Below are 13,945 nucleotides of genomic sequence, written 5' to 3'. Positions count from 1 at the left end.
TGTGAACATGCTTCAGTGCCTAACTGCCCAGTTCCAATTTGGGTAATCCCAGCAGCACCTGGTTATCCAAATGGACTAAATAAGGGCAAAGTATTAAGTGTAGGTTTGAAAATTGGGCCTCCTACAAGAAATAATTACCTGGGAAATCTTCATAATTAAAAATGAGCACTAATTATAGGGATTTGCCGGAACAAGTTGTGGCATTCTATTTTACTTTGTTTTGTCTCTGGGACCTGGTATTGGGTTTCCCACACAAACCATTTTCCAAAGGAAGTTTATCCTATAAATGTTAAATGACTTTGAAGTAGAGAATATTAAGGCAGTCCCAAAGAGATTCAACATAAGAGATTCAACTTACCCTATGCTCTGAGCAATCCTTTCTCTCTACTCACCTCTTTTAGCCATCTTTCCTACTTTTGCATCAGTAGGCGGGTTGTATTGATGTGTGCTGCTTGTAAATACATGCTGGAAAACAAAATATCGGAAGTGTATCTGAAGACGACTGCCCATACTTTAAAAACTGCAACTGTGGTGCTAACGTCTATGTATAATGATCACGATTGCAAGATCAAACTGGGTTACTCATGCCAAAGAATTCAATCCATTTTTTTTTTTTTTTTGGTATCTGCCATGGTCTGATCTGCACACCTGCATAATGACATTCAGCATGATATCACATGAACATTTGCATGTGAAATCAAGCCCTCAACATTGAAGAAGTCAATCCCTGAAGTTGCCGCATGCTTATTCTTCACTGAATTAGAAGGGAAAATAAAATGTAGGCTTTGGCATGTCTCTCCCTCTCACTTTCTCTGACCTAGCCTGTGCCTGTCTCTGAGTTTATAATAGTCCCTTCAGATACCTGCTAGGTTTAAGTATTTTTTGCAATGTTTCTGCTTTGCAGCTTTAACTTTTCTTCAGTGGGGAAGGAAACAATACTTTAAAATAATTAATGTCTTTTTAATCTTTAGACTTCCAGGTTTGTCTCAGCTGCATCTTGCACAAGGTAGCAGTTGTTACTGCAAAAAAACAACTGTACTCTAGCAGTCAGCAGCCAGGCAGGCATATGCGGACACATTTCAGGGCGTAGAAGGTGAACAGCCCATCTGAGTGCAGGAATACACATAAGAGTGCCTTAGATCACTCCATGTAGCTGCTATAAGACAACTGGGATAGCCCGTGACATACTCAGCTGTTCTGTGAGCAACTGGGTGAAGCTACTGTCAAGTCTTTGAGGGATCCTGACTGAAGAAAACTAAATCCATCTGAAAAATAAAAACAAAAAAACCTACTGGCCTTTCACTCACGTTCTAAAGGACCTTACCTGGTATCCAATAAAGATTTAAGACATTCCTCATAGCCTACCTGACCCTGCAAATATACTAAGGGGCTTGTCCTCTGTAGCAGGTATCAGTTTATCCAGCTGCCACTTACATTTGATCTACTGTCTGCAAAAAAACAAAGCTTGTTCTTTCATCGTTCTGTAGATGCTTTGATAAGATAAATAGTCCTTCTTCAGAATGATGGAGGGATTTCTGTGAATTTATTAATTTGCTTTCTTTACAAGGAGCCAATGTTTCAGTTCTTCAGGTCTTTAAAATTCAACATGTAGAAATCAGCTTGGAGTCTTGTGCTTCTCCACTCCTCTGACATGAGTCACTACCTGAATGCGGTGGCTCTGCCAACTAATGTAGTGGAGAGTGTTCTCTCCCAGGGGAAGTATTTTCAGGTCAGCTGTTTGGTTTATAGACTAGCTCTGGAGACCTATATTCACTTCACTGCTAAACGGACAAAATTTAGAGCCGTTTTGAAAACAAAAGGCTCTTTCCAATAGTTTGTATTCTGGTGGCATCTTAGCTAAACATCTTCCGTCCTCTAATCATGGCTGAAGTCCTTGGCCCATGGCTCTTAAAATAATGTTTCTGGCAAATTTTTTCTTACCTCTTTTCAGTCTGTTTGTTTTTGGAGAACCAAAAGATGCAGCAGGTGCCTAGAGCGGGATGGATGCGCTAGAAATTTTCTCTAATGAGTGGCAATTTACCTCTAGCCTTGTGACAATCCATAAGTAGAGTAGAAACACTGGTAAAAGGGTGTTTCAGGTAAGTATACTCTGGGATTTTAACAGACAGACAGTGAGCTGTCTGTTAGAACCAGTGAATGAGGAAGGTTTTTACTTATAGAGCAGTAAAAGGTGTTAAATATCAGCAAAGTAATTCTAACAATAGTCTGTTTGGCTTGTCCTACACTTTAGCTCATTGCAGTTTTCTCATTACTGTCTTTTTTCCCCTAAAGCACCTGTTGACTCTTCCCAGAGTATCTCAGGCCTCAGCATCAAATATCCAAAGCTATGTATATGATGTTCCATCTCCCCAGCGCCAGGAGTCCTTGCTCACTCAGGTGAGTCCTGCTAAGCCGTGTGTCCACTGCAGCTGTCATCCAGCACTCCTGTGTCCCAGGCCACATAGAACAGTCCTACAGGACAGAATGTGAAAGTAAATGAAAACTTATTTATATCTTGACTTTTTGACCTCTACTCTGAAACTTAATAAAAAATCATCTCTAGGAAATTCCATGGTCAGGCTCAAAACCTGTAGCAAAGATCTTTGTTAAAGCAGCTACATTTCTATAGATCCCTGTAGGTCCAATCCCTATTAAATTAATTCTACATGACTTTTCTATAGAGAGGTTCATCATGTTAGATAAATCACCTGGCCTCTGAGTTCAGTCATTGGTACATAAACTAAACCTTTCAACCTTTTAGTGGGGGCTGTGACTGTCAAACTTTGTGGAAAAGAGGAAGCTTGGACTGACTGGACAAGGAGACAGGGAGTGGGAAATGAGTGGGGACAATAGGGAAAGGCTGGGCAAATATATTAGGACCATAAGCCAGAGATGGAAACTGAAGACAGTACTGATTTGAGGGGTGACTGAAATTGGACAGAAATCTGGAGGAAGACTGGGAATAGCTGAAAAAGGAGACTGGGAATGGGAACTGGTAATGCAGGGACAGTAAGAGAATTGGGACCGGCTGAAGAGATCGGGAGGGAGGGAAACCAGCTCAGGGCTGGGAATCAGTAGGGCTGTGCGAGGCTTCGGATCCGGAGAAGCTTTGGACTCTTTGGGGTCCGAAGCAGCACATCCAGGTCAAAGTGCTGGCCTCGTTAGTCTTCCCAAAGCGGTTCGGAGCTGCCTCGGAGATCTGGCGATAAGGTATAATGGGGAAACAATAAAATATCTATAACTTTGTTGTTTTTTGTCCGATTTGGATGAAATTTTCAGGGGTGGTAGACAGAGAGGATGAAGCCTGCCAAGTTTCAAGAAGATTGGTGCAGGGGTTTGGGGGGGTTGGGGGGACTGACTGTGTCTGTTTTGTGGCCGGTGGGGAGACACTGCTGCAGGCCTGGCTGCTAAGCTACTGTGTTCCCAGTTACCAATCAATCAATCATGATTCACTCAGGGACCAGGGATGCAGGGACCAGCTCAATACACAGGACCTAGCTACTACATAACGACTTAACGACCATCAATTAGCACCTACAAAACCAGGCTAAGGAGAGGAAAGAATCAATACAGGCAATCAACTGTCCCAAGACAGACACAGTCTTGGCACGAGTTTTGTCTGTCAGCAGCTAGGGGTGCAAGGTCCCACAACCCCTGCACCGATCTCCTCGGCAGCTGGCAGGCTTTGTGGCCGCAGTAGGAGCCACCATCGCTGCAGCTGTCACCCTGCTGCGCCTTTACACACACACTGTCACCCGCGGCACGAGTTTTGCTTGTCCACAGCTTGAGGTGCAGCTCCCCCCAAACCCCTGCACCGATCTCCTTGAAACTTGGCAGGCTTTGTGGCCTCAGTAAGAGTCACCACCCCTGCAGTTTTGACCCCCCCTGTGTTGTAAGACGCAGCCGTGACATGAGTTTGGCTTTCAACAATTTGGAGTACAGTTCCCCCCAAACCCCTGCACTGATCTTCTTGAAACTTGGCAGGTTTCATGCTCTCAGGAGAGGCTGCCATTCCTGCAAGTTTCATCCAAATTGGACAAAAAAACAACAAAGTTATAGATATTTCATTGAATCCCCATTATACCCTATGGCCAGATCTCCAAGGAGACTCTGAAGCTTCAGAGCCGCTTCAGGCAGATGGAGGCGGAAACCCAGTCCGGAGCTCCAGATCACATCGCGGCCATCCGAAGCAGCCGGATCCAAAGCCGGACCAGATCGCTGCTGACTCGCACAGGCCTGCGAATCAGTGGGGAGGAAGGATGTGTGTGGTCGGGGGGCTGGAAGGGAAGAGAAAGAGGCTTGTCAGATGAGGAACCAGAAGAGGGGAATTTGAACTGTGTGGGCAAATTGCCCAAGGAAAGAGGCTGGGGGCTGGAAGGGACGTGGGGATAGCTGAGCAAGGAAACCAGAGCCTGGAGGGAAGACTAGGACTGGCTGGAAGGTGCCAGGGACAGGGATGAGAAGCCTGAGATGAGAGATTGGAACTGAACAGAGAATGAGAATGGGACAAAGGTAAAGAACCAGGGAAGAGAAAGACACATCAGAGTGCATGGGGCCAAGCTTGCTGGGGGGAATGGATAAAGAAGTCTGTGCTTACAAGAGCACATTCACCTCAAGAGCCTGGATAAGAACAAGCATGAACCTTTTGCCTGCTGGCAGCAAATGTCTAATAAACCCACTGTCAACATGGAAGTCTTCTGTGCTCCTGGGCTACACTGAGGACTGATATCAGAGTTTTTTTCGCTAGCTCAAACAACAGAGATCTGTGCCATGGATTGAAAGGTTGCCTGCAGGTGTCTCTGTCATGTAGAATGATGGAGTTCTACGTATTCAGGTAGCTATTCGTAAACACTTAAGAAATTACAATTAAAAACAATCTTCATTCAAGATGCATTATGAAAGTTGTAAAGTCAAGTCTTCAAAAGAGTTAGGATATATCAGAATTAAGGTTGTTAGTGCAAAGTTAAGTGGCACCCTTTGGGCATATGCATTACTTTAATTAAGAGCTTGAAACAAAATATTGACTAGCTGCTCATTCAACAGCTGCCCTACTCGCCCTGAGAATTTGATTGATGTAGAGGTCATGTGTGAATAATTGTATGCGGTGGTATAGTATCAGAAAATATCACATAAAATTCTGGCATTCCCTAGCTTTGGAAGGCTTGGCTTTGAAATCTTAGTAGGTTCCCTCAGTGTAGTGTGTGTGTCTGCATGCATGGGCTGCAGAACGGGGTGGGCCACCTGGGCCATGGCCTGATCAACTTTTAGCACATTAATTTAGCTAGCTATGCTGTTAAAAAAATAGCTATACAGATTTAACCAATATGACAATTCCGCATTTGTCATTGGTCATATAAATTAACGTGTAAAAGTTGTTCGGGCCATGGCCTGGGTGGCCCATCCTGTTCCAAGGCCTATGCGCACATGTGTGTTGTGCACACATGTGTGTAGGTGTGTCTGAGTGCAGGCACATGTCATTATTCTCTAAACCAGCCTGGTGCCTGTGTGAATGAATCCTTACTTGGATGTAAAATTTGTGAAATTTGTGCAACAGCCCACTGCGCCATCTAGTGTCTATCTCCCCTGCCTACAGAGCTCTTGTAGGAACCATATCCTGACTCAAATCTACACAGAGGGATTCATACCCAGGGCTTTTCTACAAAGGCAATCTAGGACTTTAAGTCTTTAGCAGTTTGTATAAAACTAAACAAAAGTTAAGCCAACTTTACTTTTGTATTTGATTAGAGCTATGCCACTCCACCCACAGCCAGAAAGGTCTCCACGCAGTTTTCCCTCACTGAATATTTCCAGGAAGGACAGAAACAGCTTTACAACATCCCATCCAGCCCGGAAAAGGCAAAAGACCACATCCAGCAAGACTCTCTAGCAAGCACTGTAAGTGTTACTCCTGAATGGTAGAGACCAGTCTCTCATTAATGCTGTTAAACTAATGCAAGTGACTAAACATATTAAACCATGAAGCCTGGGGTTGTACTAATGTGTTGATATGAGGCAGGGCACTGCTATGCTTAACAGAAGTGCCAAGAAGATTAGATATAAAAACATCCCATCTTAAGTGTGATATCGCTTTAAGATTATTTTAATATTAAGAATGTATAAAGTGATGAAAGAGGCTTGACTCATGGTTGTGCTTCATAATTGCCAGGGCTGGAGTCATCACTGCATTTAAATTTACTTATTGGAGTTAAAGTAACATTGTCATTAAAAAGGAGACTCAAAATCTGTTAAGTAAAAGTGACTGCGGATTCCTATGTACGTGAACATCTGGGAATAGAGTGATATGGGCACCTATCTGGCTGACTGCCCGCCCCACTCCTACCCAGCCCTTTTAGAGCTGGTGGAAAAGTTGCTGACCCACAGTGTTTCTTTGAAAAATGCTGATTTGTAGAGCCTAATGTGTTTCATCTGAAATATCTTGGATTTGATGATCCTTTGCAGGGTCCCTGGCTACACCCACAGAGTAAACTATCTCAGGGCTGCTAGCTTGTAGGGTCTGTGGCTCTGGGGAGGATTCTCAGCTGGACTGTCCCAGTTTTCCAGGATTTCTGACTTCGGAGCAGCAAGCCATGCCAGGGATTCCAGGTTATCTGTCATGGAGTTGGGAGCCTGCAAGGCCCTGACAGCCTGGGCTCTAATCAGAGCCAAAGACCTTGCTATCACTGCTTTTATCAAGGTCAGGTGAGCAGCTGCCTGGGAGCAGGCTTCATGTTAATCTTTCCAAAATTCAGATTTTTGGGGCCATCACAGAAACTTTGGAAAATGTTGGGTCTGATCTGATTTGGACAAACATCAGAATTAAAAGAATCCCACAAACCAGACATATGGCCAGTTCTATCTGGGATCCTTAGCAAGCAGCAGCCACTGCAGTTAAGTCCTGGAGCTTCGCACTCCCATTGCTTTTTAAGCTCTTTCCCTCTCAGGCTTATGAAGCAGCTGGACACAGTCTGGGCCAGATTGCTTAGTTAGAAGTCTTATTATTGGCCATATCAGACGCCATTTTTCAAGCAGCAGATGCCAGCTATGCACAAGACCTTATTGTAAGGCTTTGAATAAGATCATTATCCATCTCAAGAGCCTCTTGAAGAATGCAAATGTGAACACCGGGCAATTATTTAAGTGTGGTCAGTTGTGAAGTCTCATAATTTGCCTGTGTCTTTATGTATCTATGAATACTGGAAATGAAAGAGATTAGAATCAGTTCTCTTAGGGGCTCATGAAATCTCATTTGCTTCATTATAGAAAACCTGTTTGTCTGATATTGCCCAATACTTTGATATCTGTAGATATGACAATAGTACTTTCATATACAGGGTTTGACTGTGTATTTCAGAGGACAACTAGCATTAGAACGGTGGGCCTGGTCCTCAGCTGGTGTAAAATAAGTGTCATCCCACAGACATCAATGGATTTGTGCTGAAGATCTGGCCTTATGTTTCTTAAAATGCACTTAATTTCCCTTGATTTCCAGATGTATGATGTCCCCCCTACCAGAGAACATGATATTCCCATCCAAAATACATCTCAGAGAAAATATGTGGGCTATTGCAATACCTTGCCAAATCCTCGGAAGTCAGAATGGATTTATGACATTCCAGTCTCACCTGAAAAACCAGGTTTGAAACAGCATCCTCCTAATCATTCCCTGGAGAAGCAGATGTTGTATGACATACCACCAGCCAGGTATGGTGCCGGGGTGCAAAATGCAGCTAGCACCCTACCAGCAGCAGCAATTGAAGGTAAATTGGCGAACCCACAAGAATATGATGTTCCACCAATACAGAAGAAATTAACTTTTCCAGATGCTCCCCTTTATGCTGTACCATCCTCATGTGATATGTTGCGTTTGAGGAAAAATGGCAACTATCGTGTCCCCCTGAGCTTTCTGTCCGCAAAGTTTGAAAATCAGAACTGTGAACAAAACATTTATGACATTCCAAAAGTATTGCCTACTGCTTTACAGAACAGAAAGGGGACTGAAAAAAACAATGGTAGTTTTGAAGACCATACATACAATGTTCCTTTACAACTGTCAAGGGATGCCAAATTAGAGCAAGATAGGTTATCATTTGACAGTGTGGACAGTAGAACCAGCACCATATCTACATCCCCAAGCACTTCTGTTGAGTCCTTTTCTCTGTCATCAGAAGAGGAACCTGCTCAAGAAATTAAATTGGACCTTGATGTAGCCATAGAGATGCTGACCAAGCTACAGCACAGCGTATCCAGTTCAGTTGCGAGCCTAATGCTATATGTGAGTAGTAAATGGAGATACCAAGAACACCTGGAGGCAAACATTGAGGAAGTTCATAGAGCAGTTGATCACATAAAAGTTTCTTTGGGAGAATTCTTGAACTTTGCTCAAGGTATTAAGGCAAATGCCTCTTGCCTCAGTGACAATAACCTTCAGACCAGAATTAAAAAGCAGTTACAAATTCTTGTAGACTCATTCCACATATTAGTGGAAACAAGGGAAGCACTGAACAACTGCAGCTGGTCTTTGCAGGTTCTGGTCATTAAGAAACCTCAGAACAATCCAGATGATCTTGATCGGTTTGTTATGGTAGCCCGTGCCATTCCAGATGATATCAGGAGGTTTGTCTCCATTATCATAGCTAATGGAAAGCTTCTCTTCAAGAAGAATGACAATGAGCAGAAGACTACACAACCAAAACTGAACACAGAGCATAAGATGGCAAAACCAGTCCCGGCACCCAGAAAAAGAGAATTTAATTCACTTCAAAGAAATAAACCAAACAAAAGTGAACTTTCTTCTGAGAAATCAAGAAAAAATGTCAGTGAAGACTGTGATTACGTTCACCTGCAGGTTTGTATAACATTAACTTCCTACCTATGTTCTGCGTTGTGGTGTTTGTAGATAGCAGTTCATTTGTATTATTTCTGCATTAATACAAACTTGGCTGTGCTTTATATGCAGTTTCCAGCCCACATGTATGACTGCTAAGCTTTTATTGCCATAGCTATGAATGGCAGGAAGCACAGAATTCAGCAGAATTATAAGAGGAGCCAGACTTATTTGGCAAGCAGTATAGAAAGCAGTTCATTAGCTCCACCACTGGATTGAATTTTCAGTTGGGCTTCAAACAGTAGTTTCCTATGTGTTTCTTTACAGTAATGTTCTTATTCTTACTAGTATATTAAGCTTCAATCGTTCTGATACAATTTTGGTTTGGGGTACATGTCTTGTTTTGATTCCTTGGCATAAGAAAAATCAGTTTAATTTTTCGTAATTTGTTAGAAAAGATTGTTTGTTTCTAATACATACTCTCAGATCTCAGTGATGGTTGATAATATTAAGCTATAATGCAGATAGCTATTTAATACTAAATGCCAGGAAACAGCTAGATTTACTGTTGGAAATCACTTTGGGAATGGAGGAGAAAGGACGCATATTAGACAGTTAGCCATTAAATATCAGCGTTTAAATACATTAAATAGATTAGAAACCATTAAATACAGAGCATAATTAAATATTAAATTATGAGTTGGATGTGGTTCATTGATAATGGAGCCAGTGCTAACTTTTGCAGGATCAGTCCCTAAGTTCTTTAATACGAACAACTCTGACTAATGGGTTATGCTCCTAATAACAAGTTCAGTGTAGTCAGTGATTACACCTAGATTACATGGCATGGAAGGCTTATGCTACCACATAGAACAAAACCAAAGCCATATGGAACCATTTTATGTAAACTTTTCATTTTTCAGAAATATCAAGATCTGGAACAGGCAGCAAAACACCTTTCACCTAAAGAGGTAGCAACGAAGAATGGAGATTCAAAACAAAAGGTATTTCTGGCCTTTAAAAAAATGTTGCTAATTAAGACTGTCAAGGCCTCAAGCTGTATAAAGCACCTATACCTTGCTAAAATGTAAAATAGTTTGAATTTGACAGGAAACTTCTATAGGGATCTATTTGTCCTGTTTCTGATCTTTTATTCCCCACACCATTTTTTAGCAATAGTGCTGATAGCATTTGTAGTAGTCCACCAAAACTTTTCTGTCTCCTATGTCAAGGGATACTGTAACTTAAAATCATAACGTAATTGATCGGCTTGCCTTTTTTCACTTCATTTTGAGTGGAACTATGACTGGCCTTTATCTCAAAAGCTATAACAAGAGAGGAAATCCTTGATTTACCAAAGTCTTGTTCATCCACAACTTCCATGACTCCAATACCTTTTAAAACCAGATTTAATGGCTTTATGCTGTTTAAAAGCTAGATTCCACGTGTTCAGGCCATTTAAGGCACTAATGTTTCAGTATGATTGCAAGATTTTTTGCTAGTAAAAATCATGTCATTGAAATCTGTTGCGCAAAAGCCAGACTGTAATTTAGATTTTATCGTTTCTGTGAACCAAGCAAAATGAGAATAGTGCCATATAACTGCAAAAGGCCTCTAGGCTGTGCCAGTTTTGGGGCTACTGGCTAATCAGGTGCAGAGAAGTGAAGAAACTATACAACAAAAGGACAAAGTGGAAACAGTTTTTAGGTCATCAAGCTGAAGGTATTTCTTGTTTTCTTTTCCCTTTCCTAGGTTATTCCAGAAAAACCTGTTCAAAACAAGCAAGACTCATCAAAGAAAATCATTTTCTCAGAAAACTGTAGGCTGTGTTTTGGTGCACTTCAAAAAGCCATCAGTGTTTTTACCAATAGTCTCAGCAATAACCAACCACCTGAAGTCTTCATAGGACACAGCAAGCTGATCATTATGGTAGGACAAAAGCTAGTGGATTTTCTCTGCCAGGAAACTCAAGAGAAGGATACAAGGAATGACATCCTCCACAGCAGCAGCCAGTTTTGCAGCCTGCTGAAGAACTTGGCTCTTGCCACCAAAAATGCTGCAGTGCAATATCCAAACACAGACGCAGTGAAGGAACTTCTGGGTCAAGCTGACACACTGTCTAAATATACACAGCAGTTTCAAGACACAATGGAGGGATGTAATCTTTCTATTCTTTGAAGGACCCGAAGGAAACCCTCACAGTGTCTCCATCTTTCTGGGTTTTGACCTCCTCATCTTTGGCATCCTGCAGTCTAAGGAGGACAGGACTCTACAGAGCATCTCAGTGATGCCAATCTTAACTCATCTATAGGGATTCCTTTTAGGAAAAGAAAGGAGTTAACTCATGCACTGAAGTGTGTTCAGTCTCCAGAGATCCAGCCTACCAGTGACACTGTGACCGGGACCAGAATCTGCACTTTCTACTTGAGAGTTCAGTCATACATGGAAGATGCTAAATCAATCCTTCCAATCCATTTTTCACACTGGCTTGGCAAGAATTTTCAGTGTATAAGTACAAATATATTATATAATTTCACTGTTTTGGCACATAAATATATTGTATTTTTCTAATTTTTTTTCCATTTGGAAATATAAGGTTTTGTTACTGTTTTTTCCAATGGCACATCAGTACACAAATAGCGTGTGTAAATCAGCTTCTCTTTACAAGGGACTGTTTACTGTATTTGTTTTAAACTACAATAAAAAAATCCTTTACAGCTGTTTCACATTCAAATGTTATAAACATCATGGGATAAATTCTGACAGGTCCCCCACATATATATATATAGAGAGAGAGAGAGAGAGAGAGAGAGAGAGAATGTATTTAGTTCTACTGCGGCACTACTACACAGTAACCCTAGTTACTGTGCATTCACTTAGTACTTTATTAAGCAAGTGCTAAACTAAATGCGCAGTATCTAAGGCATGTTAATGAATGTATGTCTGTGTGTGTGTGTGTGTGTGTGTGTGTGTCTACACATACACCTATAGAGAGAGAGATGGGGTAGGACCTGTCAGAATTTAGAGAGAGAGAGGAAGAGAGGACCTGGCAGAGTGTGTGTGTCTCTCTCTCTCTCTCTCTCTCTCTCTCTCTCTGTGTAGAATTATCAGAAACCCAAGTTGAGTATCCGAGCATGAAGAGAGAGCTGTTCTCCACTGTTCTAGCTCTCATCAAAACCCGCAGAGGCTGCATATGTGGTTCTTTACATCGGGTACTAAAGAGAAGCATTCTGGAAAAGGACTCCATGTTTAAGAGTAGAGTTAATATGTTTATGGAAGGAGCAGACAATTATTTTGGGTGGAGGGCTGCTTACTGAGTTTTGGCAAGCCATTGGGGGCTGCATGACAGATTAATATTATTTTTTAAAAATTTTTAGGGGCCCTGTGGGCTGGATAGAATGGTTTTGGCAGGTCACGTCTGGCCCGCGGGCTGCATTTTGCCCACCCCTGGTTTATGGCCACTAAATGCAGGCAAGTTGTCCGAGCAAAAGCTGGGAATTAACTAAGAAACCATCTGCTTGTTGTGTCACTGCTGGCCAAAACAGGAATTCATAGTAATACTCTACTACTCTTGCCGAGTACCTACATGTTTATTTTGTGGCCTCTCCTGCATATGTCAGGAAACTTGAGAGCAGAATGAATCTGCTTTCATCCAATGATTTGTTTGCCGCTCATATGAGCGTGATGGGGCCATACTCACACCTGGATGCATAGTTTTAGATATGTGTGTGCATGTGTTGTATTTTTCTTCCCAATTAATTTATTTTTTTAAATACATCTGAACTTTCACAACTTGCCTTTCTTTTGTAAGTGAAACTTGAGTCTGCATTAGTTGCTTCAGAGAGTCAGGCAACGCTTATTTGCAGTGCGCAGTTCATTTGTGATACAAAAAATGCATATACCATTTATACCTGTGAAAGAAAGTTCCACTTGAAGTTTTAGTGTATTCATTACAATCGCCAAGTTACATATATTTTATATTAGTTAAATGTAGAAATATTTCAGTAGGATTATATTTGAATAGTAAAATGCAGGTAATTGCATATGATGGTTGTCTTTGTTTTTTGTACGTTAAACTCACTCGTGAATCAGTGAAATGTTCCAACATGAAACATAACGCATGGATTACACAGCAGCCTTCAAAAGCTGTGCAATGGAAGAGTAAAGAATAGTAATATAAATTGTCATTTATTTTGAGCACACTTTATATATTTCAGCCTCACTTGATTTACACAGGAATATGCTCTCTGCACTTCTGCCATTTACCAGCCAATTTTGTCCTTCAGATATTTGCTTTCGAATGATTTTTTAAAAAATGTTCGTAAGTCACGCAACACTTTATGTTAATAAAAATAATTTTTTCATCAACATTTCTTAATGTCCCTTTCACCCCTGTAACAACTTTCTCACAGACTGTTTCAGGCAGAGCAGAAGGGATTCTTTCTTCAGGTCTCTTTTCTGAGGCTGCGGCTACATTACAAGGTCGTGCCCTGACGTGCACATTGGCTCTGGGAGCTTCTATACAAGATGCTTACTGCGCATTAGCCTAATAACACTGCGCAGTAGTGTGGTGGTTAAAAACTCTGCTAATAGCCTATGTGCAGCGGTGGTAGGCTAACGTGCGATAAGCGTCACAAAATAACCGTGGGCCAGCACTGCTAGGCAGTAACTAGTTACTGTGCATTCAGTTAGTACTTTATTAAGTACTAAACTAAATGCGCAGTATCTAGGGCACATTAATGAGTGTATAGACAGGCCCTCAGAGTAAAAAGCAGCAAGGGAAAGTGGCTCCCATGGAGCTCTGCTACCGCACCTAGACGGCTGGGCGAGAGCTCCGAGGTCGCCCTGCACTATCTTGCAACGTGTAAACGTGCTCTCAGTCACGTCATGCAGGGAAACAGCCTAGAAGCAGGTGGTCGAGATACCATCAATTCTAGCGATCCAGGCTAACATCTGAACTGGTTACGTGTCCGTTCCTCACAGATGGGTTTTTTTTTTCTGTTTTGGGGCCTGCTCAGGAGAACCCCTTAGGGAATCAGTCCTGCTTCGAACCACCCCAGGAGTCTCTCTAGCTGATTCCACAACTGAGGGGCACGGATGGCGGAAGCAGCCGTAAGAAAC

At 41.9% G+C, this 13,945-nt stretch overlaps 1 protein-coding gene across 2 annotated transcripts in view; it reads left to right on the top strand.

Annotated features, from left to right (window-relative positions):
• CASS4 (Cas scaffold protein family member 4) overlaps positions 1-11,552 on the top strand; it is a 29,841-nt gene extending 18,289 nt beyond the window's left edge. For both annotated transcript variants that reach the window (XM_019484505.2, XM_019484506.2), the window contains exons 3-7: positions 2,293-2,397; positions 5,746-5,895; positions 7,490-8,845; positions 9,748-9,828; positions 10,577-11,552. In XM_019484505.2, coding sequence (XP_019340050.2) covers positions 2,293-2,397; positions 5,746-5,895; positions 7,490-8,845; positions 9,748-9,828; positions 10,577-11,002 — 2,118 coding nt within the window. In that variant the 3' untranslated portion in view covers positions 11,003-11,552. The remainder of the gene's footprint in view (positions 1-2,292; positions 2,398-5,745; positions 5,896-7,489; positions 8,846-9,747; positions 9,829-10,576) is intronic.
• The last annotated feature ends 2,393 nt before the right edge of the window (positions 11,553-13,945 follow it).

This window comes from Alligator mississippiensis, chromosome 9 (genome assembly GCF_030867095.1).
Source record: "Alligator mississippiensis isolate rAllMis1 chromosome 9, rAllMis1, whole genome shotgun sequence".
Classification (NCBI taxonomy): Eukaryota; Metazoa; Chordata; order Crocodylia; family Alligatoridae; genus Alligator; species Alligator mississippiensis.
The sequence above is the reverse complement of the archived record's forward strand: the minus strand, read 5'-3'. Positions and strand labels throughout refer to the sequence as shown.